The sequence below is a fragment of the Maylandia zebra genome, linkage group LG15 (genome assembly GCF_041146795.1).
Source record: "Maylandia zebra isolate NMK-2024a linkage group LG15, Mzebra_GT3a, whole genome shotgun sequence".
NCBI lineage: Eukaryota > Metazoa > Chordata > Actinopteri > Cichliformes > Cichlidae > Maylandia > Maylandia zebra.
This window is the reverse complement of record NC_135181.1, coordinates 6,807,873-6,817,925: the sequence shown is the minus strand read 5'-3', so window position 1 is coordinate 6,817,925 and position 10,053 is coordinate 6,807,873. Positions and strand designations below refer to the sequence as shown.

Sequence of the window (10,053 nt, the reverse complement as noted above, 5' to 3'; positions counted from 1 at the left end):
TGGGGGAATTAACATTAGCCTGAACAGGAGAGGTGGAAAGAATACGGGTATATTATTAGTTAACATACATTTGTGTGCCTGGATGTGTGTTTGTGGGGGAAAAAATAACAGTACACATTCCTGTATAAAATAGACCCAAATCAGTCCAAGCACAACTGTAACACTTTGCAATAAAAGCAACTCAGTGGTTTGTTTTCTTTATTTGACTTTTTCTTCTTCTTCTTCTTCTTTTTTTGGTAGTATTCAACATTTTAATTTTTAAGGATTTGGAAGTATTTGGTTTTAGACAGTAACAATCTTTGCAGCAAATTATAGTTACTTACAAAAAAATCTTCACCTGTATCAATACTTTGGGGATCATTTTTAATCTGCTCACAGCTGAATTTGCCAAACTGGAACAATCTATTCAGTAGCACACCTCAGTCCCGTCCTCCCCGTTTTGAGTCGACAGATATTGTCACATTATTTACTGTTCCATGATATTCTCAAATAACTTCGGCAACTGCTCGTAGCCCGGGATATGTCAGCGAAATGAGGAGGATATTAAATTTGCTGGTGGGGTTTGTCAACCTGAGAGCGCTTTTCTGTCACAAACAGCAGCAATGAAAGGTAATCGCCTTTCCACGCAGCTGTCGTGATCAAAGGAATCGCACTCCCATGACTATCATGCACAACAACCCACACAGACACATGCACAATGAGGCACGTGGATGCACCATGACACTTACTTGCACCAGCGCCGGCAAAACGACGCTCGGGGCGTGCAAACGCACAAACACTTACATCGACTGCACAAAGCAAATCTCACCACAGCTCGATGTTGTGTGTTTTCCTTAAGAAGCTTGGCTGGAAGAATGGACACACACACACACACACACTCAAAGCAGCTGCACAGCAGAATCCAACAAGGGAGTAAGTCATCAGTCGAAGCTCCCACGCCATTTAGACCTGCAGTGTGAGAGAAAAATGTTTCATTTTGGCACATTTTTAGACTTTTTTTTCATCTCTCTCCAACATTTAATACAGCACTCAAAGAGGCTTGTAACTCTAATGTCGATTTTAATTTCTTCAAATAAAAACAGATGTGGCTCCTGCTGTGGCTCCAGTGTGGTTTCAAAGTGTGTGCAGCTGACAGTCTAAAATATTCAACATTTCTCCAAACATTTTTGCAGGCACAAGATTTTTTTTTCCTCCAGAGGTTCACTTGACTGATCTGAAGACAGCAGCTAAGCCACAGAAAATCTGAGACAAATAGGAACGCAGTAGCATTTTTGCTGGTCTCCTGGTCGTTTTCCACCTGCTCCAGTGTACTACAGTTTGTCACAGATGTGCTACTGCAGTCTAACCCATCCACTGTACCAGACCCCCCCTTCCTGCCTCCCAAAGGAAATTACCTAACCCTCCTTTCATGCTTTAGTCATCCCACCCGGGCTGCTGCACCATCCCTCCTGGCTCGACTCCCAAAGCATTCCTTAGCCCTTACATTGAGAGTCCCCTTTCCCCCCACCCCGTCTACTAACACAGTCCCACCACTGGCTTCACAAGGCTGTGTGTTGAATACAAAATCTGGTGTGCCAACCTCCAACCCGTAGCCCAGAGTGTAGTTGTGCACGTCAGGCTGTGATCTGCATTCTGTCGTTACCTGCCACTTTGCTTTGCTCTCCCTGCGGCAGGCTGGTTATCCTTCCTCTCTAAAGGTGGAATCAGCAGAGTCACTTGCTATTTTCCATCATAACCCCCAAAACCTGTCTGTTCAATAAACATGTCACATCACCTCTGACTTAAATCTTCTTCTTTTTTATGTTTATTTCCCCATCTCTGGTGCCTCGCTGCTGTATTTTATACATCAGCACTCAGAAGAGGAGGTAATCCACAGATTCTGTTTGCGGTTATGTCTTTTAGAGAAGGAGGAAAAGTGCTCTTTAATTAAAAGGAAGCGAAAGACAACAGGAAAGACAGAAGAGAGAGCAATAATGACAACAAGCACCATTAAGAAACGCAATACAATAGAGACTGTATGTAAAACAAGAAGCTGAACACTTTGTTGATTTGTGATGTTAAATATAGGTCAAAGTAGTTTGTAAAAGCTGGAACACTTCTTTATTTTACTTTGAAAATACCCAAGCACCACTGTTTCACATCATTTTCTTTAAAAAGCTAATAAGAGCACTGAGCAGCAACAATTATTTTGATCAGGTACATTTTAAATCAAAGCCTGATTAATTATTCCAGTCCTAACATTTCCCAAATTGTGATCAGAATTTCCCGAGGGAATAAAACGAACATTTTTTAATATTTACAAAGATGCAGCAAATGAGGTAAATTATAGCTGCTATTTCTTTAATTTTTTTTTTTTCAATCTTTGTTGTTTCTCTCCATGGGGAGGAATTTTGGTTGGCTGATCTGTCACTCAGCAGTCAGTCAATCCTCACGAAGATAGCTTAAACTGCTGTTTGAAGTAACACTATGAGGCTTTTTTAATGGAGACCTCAGTGCTTCCCAGAAGACAAAGCTGACTGACTGGGTCATCTCCTGAATTTTGAATGAAATCTTTCAACAAATATATTCTACAGATCTGGTGCACTCATACCTCTTCTATGTCTTCGGTGAGCTCCTATCTTCCCAGGGCAAATTTCATATTTTTACCATCATAGTTTAGATTTATGTTTTCCAAACAACATAAAGAAAATATCTTAGGACATTCCCATTGATCTCAGCTGGGTCTAAACAGAAGATTACACAAAATATCAACATTAACAAGATCTAAACATCTAAATGGTGATGCAGCTGTGAATATTTAGCTTTCAGATATTTGGTCGGGGTGGGTGTGGCTCATGAGGAAGATCAGGTCATCCACTGATAGTAAAGTTGGTCATTCAGTCTCTGCTAGCATGCCAAGTATCCTTGGAAAAGACACAGTACTAAACTGAATTGTTCCTGGTGAATTCATTAGAGTGTTAAAGTTAGGTAGAAAGCACTTAAATGTAGAAAAGCATGCTTGTATGGAAGTGTGCCAATGGCTGAATGAGACATGTTGTCAAGAAGAGCTGAAAAGAACCAGGCCATTATCATGCACATACAGTGTTGGGTAGATAGCTTGTACTGGAAGGACTGTAAGGTGCTAGTTCAGGTTTGCAGCTACCACTCCCCGGAGTGTCGGCCAGAACACTGCTCAAGGCCCGGATGAATGTTCAGAAGGGAGACAATGAAGACACCGAGGATAGTGCAGACTCTTGTATTGACTTCACACAGTTGAAGGTAACAGAGGTTGTCAGAGGAGCAGGTATTGCATACAGGTTTAGGTGCGTGGGCATGGATGTGTGTGTGTGTGTGTGTGGTCTCTGAACGGAACAGAAAGAAAATGCTACATTACTAAAGTGTTCACAACAATATCTCCAGAGTACATCAACATAAACACAGGCAGGAAATAAACCAACATCCCCTTTAATACCATAGGCCATATATTACCCACGACTCACACGTAGACCCCCTGAGAGAGCTAACCAGGTACACAGCTATACCCAACCACACGGCAGGAAAGTTAGCTTAGCTTAGCTTAGCTTAGCACCCGCTAGCGGCACAGACAGAAACATAATCATTTCCCCCCTAACCTTGGTTACAGTCCCAAACACATCTTATTATCACATCCTCACACATCACCAACTTACGTTGCTCATTAACGCACACTTCTCACGGGATAACCAATTCTCTGCCAGTAATCTGGAGCAGAAAAGCTCAGGTGCTTTGCCCACGTCTCTCCCTGGACATAGTCTCTCATACAAAGCGGTGGGGTGACCTCTACTGGCCACTCTAAAAACTACAGGTGAACTAACAACTGAACAGAATAAACCCATAACTACGGGGCCTTTTGTACAGCCGCCCCCAAATGTATGAAGTACATTTGCTCACAACAAAAGGCAATTTTACAAACAAAGTTACGGTGATTGTCCTTTGCCTTCGTCCGGGAGGGCAGGCAGCACCACCAGCCTCGCCACAGGTCGGGTGAAGGTCCGGTCCTTCACCTTGATGTCAGCAGACCTGATGTGCCCGTCGGGACTGGGGTGGACTTTGGAGATGCAGCCCACGAGCCAGGAAGCACGAGGCAGCTGAGGATCTACGATCATCACCACCGAACCTTCTGTGACATCTGCGGGGGATGACCGCCATTTCTGCCGAAGCTGCAGGCTTGGAAGGTACAGCCGGACGAATCGAGACCAGAAGTGGTCAGCCAGCACCTGGGAGTGCTTCCACCTCCGGCGACTCAGGAGCTCTTCTCTGGGGTAAGCCACTTGAGGAAGTGCTCCGTCAGGCCGCCCCATCAGAAAGCAGTTGGGGGTCACTGGATCAGGATCACTGATGTCAGACGGGACATAACCTAGTGGTTTGGAGTTCAAGATGCCCTCCACCTCCACAAGGACCGTGTGGAGGACCTCTTCTTGAAGGGGTTGGGATCCTACTGTAGTGTAGAGTGCCGTCTTGACAGACCTAATCTCCCGCTCCCACACTCCCCCGAAATGAGGAGCCGCTGGTGGATTGAAGTGGAAGACGATCTTATGGGGAGCCAGGAGCTTCTGCAGGTCAGAGGTCATGGCTGCAAAAGCTGCTCGGAGTTCCCTTTCTCCCCCACGGAAGTTGGTCCCTTGGTCCGAGTACAGCTCAGCTGGAGTTCCTCTCCTGGCAATGAAACGTCGAAGTGCCATTAGGAAGGCATCCGTATCGATGGAGGTTAGGACATCAAGGTGGACCGCTCTGATAGTTAGGCACTTAAAGATGATGCCCCACCTCTTCTCCACACGGCGCCCGATTTTGACCTCAAAGGGTCCAAAACAGTCCACGCCTGTCGAATAAAAGGCAGGTTTGTAAAGGCGGAGGCGCGCAACTGGCAGGTCCGCCATCTTGGGAACAGTTGGTCGAGCTCTCCATCTGCGGCACTCAAGACAGGTCCTTTGAAAACGCCTAACTGCTTCCCGGCCTCTCAGGATCCAATGAGTGCGCCGAATCTCCGCAAAGACCCTCTCTGGCCCTGGATGGCGCAGGCGACTGTCGACGTCCTGGATGAACAGGCGGGTGACTGGATGTGTCGGATCCAAAACTAAAGGATGGGAGCTGGTAAAGGCGAGATCTTCAGAGCGGCGAAGACGTCCACCTACACGGATGACCTCATTCTCGTGGTCGAACTCAGGGGATAGTGCAAGGAGACGACTGCTGCGACTGATGGATTTCCCCTGCTTAAGGAGTCGATACTCCTCAGGGAAGCTCTCCTGTTGAGCTTCTCTCAGGACATCCATCTCTGCTCGAACATAGTCATAAGCCGATGAAGTTCCACCGCCTCTGGCCGCCCCATGCAACTGCGTAATAGCCGCTTCCAGCAGCTGTGTCCAGGTGTCATATTTGCTGAAGTTCGAAAGGGCGGGGTCAAAGGTGGTAGAAAATCCACAAAAGGTCTCTTTACGGAGCTCAGATGGGCCTGGAGGCTCAGCCAGGGTGCCACTTGGCTCTGGAGGCCACTGTTCTGGACCTAGGAGCAGGAAAGGAGGCCCTTGACTCCATCTATTGGGTCTGGTGAGCTCGAGAAGGGACTTCCCCCGGGTTATATCATCTGCGGGGTTCTGGGCTGAGTCCACATAGCGCCAGGTGTGCGAGTGAGTTAATTCCTGGATCTCAGCCACGCGGGTGCCGACGAAGACCTTGAAGTGGCATGACTGGGACCTCAACCAGGTGAGTACAGTTGTGGAGTCAGACCACAGCACTATTCTCTTTATGTCCAGAGTGAGCTCATTTTTAAGGAGACGGGAAAGATGAGCTCCGGAGAGGGCACCACACAGCTCAAGTCTGGGCATGGAGAGAATGCGTTTAGGGGCAACACGGGAGCGAGCCATCAGGAAGGCTAGATGTGAGCTGCCATCACCTGTCACTGTTCTCATGTAGGCCACTGCGCCATAAGCCTGCTCTGACGCATCACAGAATATGTGAATCTCTCTCTCACTAACTGACTCCGTGATGTGCTTTGGGAGATACGGGCGAGGAAGCAGGACTTGTTCAAGGAACGGCAATTCCTCTTCCCAGGTTTTCCACTGCTGGAGTAGTTCTGGCGGAAGCTGCGGGTCATCCCATCCCCTCTGTTGATCCCAAAGGCGCCTCACCAGCATCTTGGCTCGGGTGGTGTACGGTAGGATAAAGCCCAGTGGGTCGTATTGGCTTGCAAGAACCTTATAAATATTCCGCATAGTGGGGGCGCCATAACTGATTTTGCGGTGTCTGTAACCCAAGGTGTCCGTGGGGAAGTGCCAGCTAAGGCCCAGAGTTGGCTCAGAGGTGTCTGATTTGTCTTGAGTGAGCCAAAGTTCTGCACTTGTGGATCTGAGGTCTTCAGGTAGGTGGCCAATGGTGCTGGGTTCATTACTGGCCCACTGGCGAAGGACAAATCCAGCAGAAGACAGGAGGGCTCTTAGCCTGTCCACTAGGTCCCGGGCTTCTTCAGGGGTCGGCACGCTCTGGAGAAGGTTATCAACATAGAAGCACTGTCCCACAGAGTGACGTAGCGGATCATCTCCTTCCGTGTGGTCCCTGGCGTGGCGCTGCAGAGCAAAGGTTGCACAGCATGGGCTGCAAGTTGTACCGAAGGGGAGGACCTGCCATTCATAAACGGCCACCGGTTCCTCGGGGTGTAGATCCCGCCACACAAACCGCAGGAGGGAACGATCTTCGGGAAGAAGGCGAATCTGGTGGAACATACCTTTAATGTCACCACTGATGGCTACGGCATGCTCTCGAAAGCGAAGGAGAACACCAAGGAGTGATGCGCTCAGGGTGGGCCCAGGTAGAAGATGTTCGTTGAGGGCTTGGCCTTGGAACTGGAACGAACAGTTAAACACAAGGCGATCTTTGCCATTGTGGCTAACAAGGTGGTGAGGGATGTACCATGACTCATCTGCATGAGCAACCTCAGAGGGGGGCACCTTAACCACCGAACCGGCCTGGACCAACTTCTCTATCTCTGCCCGGTAGACCTTAGCTCGTTCTGGATCTTTCTGGAGCCTTCTCTCCACACTTCTCAAACTGGGAATGACAGCGTTAGGGCTAGCTTTAAGGTGTGGCATGTTCTCGCGGCGAAGGAGGGGGGTGGCATAGCGTTGGATGCCCTCGACATCTACACGAACTGTCTTCTGCTCTAGCAGGCTAACTGCATAGTTATCTTCTCTTGAACGGGTAACCACCTTGCCTTCTGGCACCGGGACAACATCTACCTGCCATAACTTCTCTACATGTTTGAGTAGCTCACTCACCTGGGGAGGAATGGCGGTCGTGAAGAGGCACTGTTGTGGCAGCGAAGAGGAACCTATAAGGCTGGAGGGACCCTGTAGTGTCCACCCTAACCTGGTGCGCATAGCGGCGGGACCACCCGGTGGACCAAGACGGACAGCTTCAGTTGGAGTGATGAGCTGTGGGTGGTCACTGCCAATCAGAAGGAGAGGTTTGACCTTCTTGAAGGACTGGAGAGGCAGGCCTCGGAGGTGTCTATACTTCCGCTGCAAGGACTCCACCGGGTAGCTGTGCTCGGCTAGGTCGATACGGGTGGCGGTGAAGGCGTTGCGGACTTTGTACTTCAGCTTAGGTTTGCCACCAGGGGAGATCTCGAATGAGACACATGATCCTTGCAGAGTTTGCACATCTTGCCTGATAGTGCGCAATGGAAGTGTCTCTGGGATGCCTTGAAGGTCAAGCTTCTGGGCAGCGGTGGGTAGCAGCATAGTCCTCTCTGACCCATCATCCAAAACTGCGTGAGTGCTCAAAGTCTTGCCATTATGGTGAAGGATGACTGGGACAACCTTTAACAGGACTTGGCCGCTCTCTGTAGGACGATCGAGGTACAGGACGCCCGTAGGATTCTCACCTTCTCGTGGGGGAGCAGACACTGAGCCATGTGGCTTTAAGAACTTCGAATTCACGTCGTGAAGGACCTGCAGATGACGACCCTGACACAGGCTGCAGGGTTTCTTGAGGGTACACTGTGCTGCCTGATGGGAGCGTGCGCAACGCCAGCACCTCTTGTTAGTCTTTATCCAGTCTGTGAGTTGTTCGCGACTCAGTTTGATGACCTCCTGACACTGACTCAGGTGATGGGCACGGTTATCGCAAAAGGCGCAGTAGGGTTGCTGCCTAGCTTTGTTTGGAGTGGTACCTGGTGACCTGGGTGAGCTCTCTGCACTGTGAAGGACCGCAACAGAGCGTCTGCTTGGTCTGACATCAGGCTTCTCTCTGGTGATCGCTGGGGTGGGCAAGCCGTCATAGTCCTGACACCAGGATTCGTACTTTAACCAGGTAGCCAGGTCATCCAGGGTGTAAGCCTGACCAGAATGGTTGTACATGCACCGACGGAAATCAGCTCTTTGCTCTGAAGGAAGCTTACTAAGGAGTCGAGCCACATGGGAGCCACACTGGAGTTCAACCTCCCCATCAGGGCCTAAAGTCTTCAGCATGCCCACGAGCGACTGGATGTGGAGAGAGAATCGCTCAAATGCGGCTGCATCCCCTCGGCGGATGTCAGGTGAGTCCATGACAGCAGCAATTCTTCTCAGGGCAAGCTGGTGGGGCTGCCCAAGCCTGTCGTTAAGAGCGTTCATAGTGTCACTGAAGGGCGTGGCAGAATGGAGGTAAGCGTCCGCTATCAACTTTGCTTCCTCCAGGTGTAGATGATCTAACAAGACTTGGTACCTGAAAAGCTCTGAACTCTCCGGGGGCAATAAGTTCTCTAGCGCCATCTTTAGACGAGCAAATTCCCCAGGATCACGGCGTGAGAGCTTGGGAATGCTTGGACGAGGCCCCCTGTAGGTCAAGAAAGGAGTAGATGAGGACGGGGATGGAGTTGGCAGTGGTTGCAATGGAGGGGGGTGTGCTCTCGGAGGCGGCGCTGGAGGGTAGGTGATCCTTGGCTGAGGAGAAGTAAAACCTGGCCTAGATTCATGTGGGGGGATGATCTGACTCTCCTGTGCAGCCATAGACTCCCTCTTCAGATCCTGGAGCTCTTTCAGCATCGTATCGATGCGGTCCGCAACTGGACCCTGGCTGGAGACAGACTCCTCCTTGAACACAACAGGAGGAGGTGGTGGAGGCCAGTCCTCTTCCTCTTCAGCAGGGGGTGGCTGGAGATGAACAGCAGGGGCTCTGGGCGGTGGACTGAGCTGCAGACTCTCTACACGGTCCAACAACTGCAGCAAACTAGTATGAAGGGCCTGGACATTAGCCAGCCCAGCTTTCATCTGGTCATGCGACTGCTGGAACAGGAACCTTTCACGTTGTATATCTTCTAATTCTGCTCTCAGTGGTGTGACATGACCGTGTGAGCGGTCATCAGAGGGGTCAGACGGAGGATGGTGGGAAGAACGGGTGTCGCCTCCTGTCTCACTTTCCTCCTGGTAACCTGCACCAAGCCCGGGAAAGTCAGTCTCATAAGCTTCATAGCGGAGGGGACGCCGTACATTACGCCGTGGGCGCGCACCAAGAGCTGAGAAGTTCTGAATATCATCCATCTTGTTAGGGTAGAAGCAGCTTACCTCCGGCTCGAAGGACCATTAATGTTGGGTAGATAGCTTGTACTGGAAGGACTGTAAGGTGCTAGTTCAGGTTTGCAGCTACCACTCCCCGGAGTGTCGGCCAGAACACTGCTCAAGGCCCGGATGAATGTTCAGAAGGGAGACAATGAAGACACCGAGGATAGTGCAGACTCTTGTATTGACTTCACACAGTTGAAGGTAACAGAGGTTGTCAGAGGAGCAGGTATTGCATACAGGTTTAGGTGCGTGGGCATGGATGTGTGTGTGTGTGTGTGTGGTCTCTGAACGGAACAGAAAGAAAATGCTACATTACTAAAGTGTTCACAACAATATCTCCAGAGTACATCAACATAAACACAGGCAGGAAATAAACCAACATCCCCTTTAATACCATAGGCCATATATTACCCACGACTCACACGTAGACCCCCTGAGAGAGCTAACCAGGTACACAGCTATACCCAACCACACGGCAGGAAAGTTAGCTTAGCTTAGCTTA

At 49.6% G+C, this 10,053-nt stretch overlaps 1 protein-coding gene across 1 annotated transcript; it reads right to left on the bottom strand.

The window, feature by feature from the left end:
* Nucleotides 1-3,088: 3,088 nt before the first annotated feature.
* Nucleotides 3,089-9,530, bottom strand: LOC143412755 (uncharacterized). The gene is made up of 2 exons (XM_076874537.1): nucleotides 3,669-9,530; nucleotides 3,089-3,341 (listed from the first exon to the last, which is right to left on the bottom strand). The coding sequence occupies exon 1, from the start codon at nucleotides 9,528-9,530 to the stop codon at nucleotides 3,936-3,938; it is 5,595 nt and encodes a 1,864-aa protein (XP_076730652.1). The 3' UTR covers nucleotides 3,089-3,341; nucleotides 3,669-3,935.
* Between the last annotated feature and the right edge of the window lie 523 nt (nucleotides 9,531-10,053).

What these genes read in the sequence shown, in the direction of transcription:
- LOC143412755 (XM_076874537.1), bottom strand. Translation starts at nt 9,530, where the DNA reads ATGGATGATATTCAGAACTTCTCAGCTCTTGGTGCGCGCCCACGGCGT.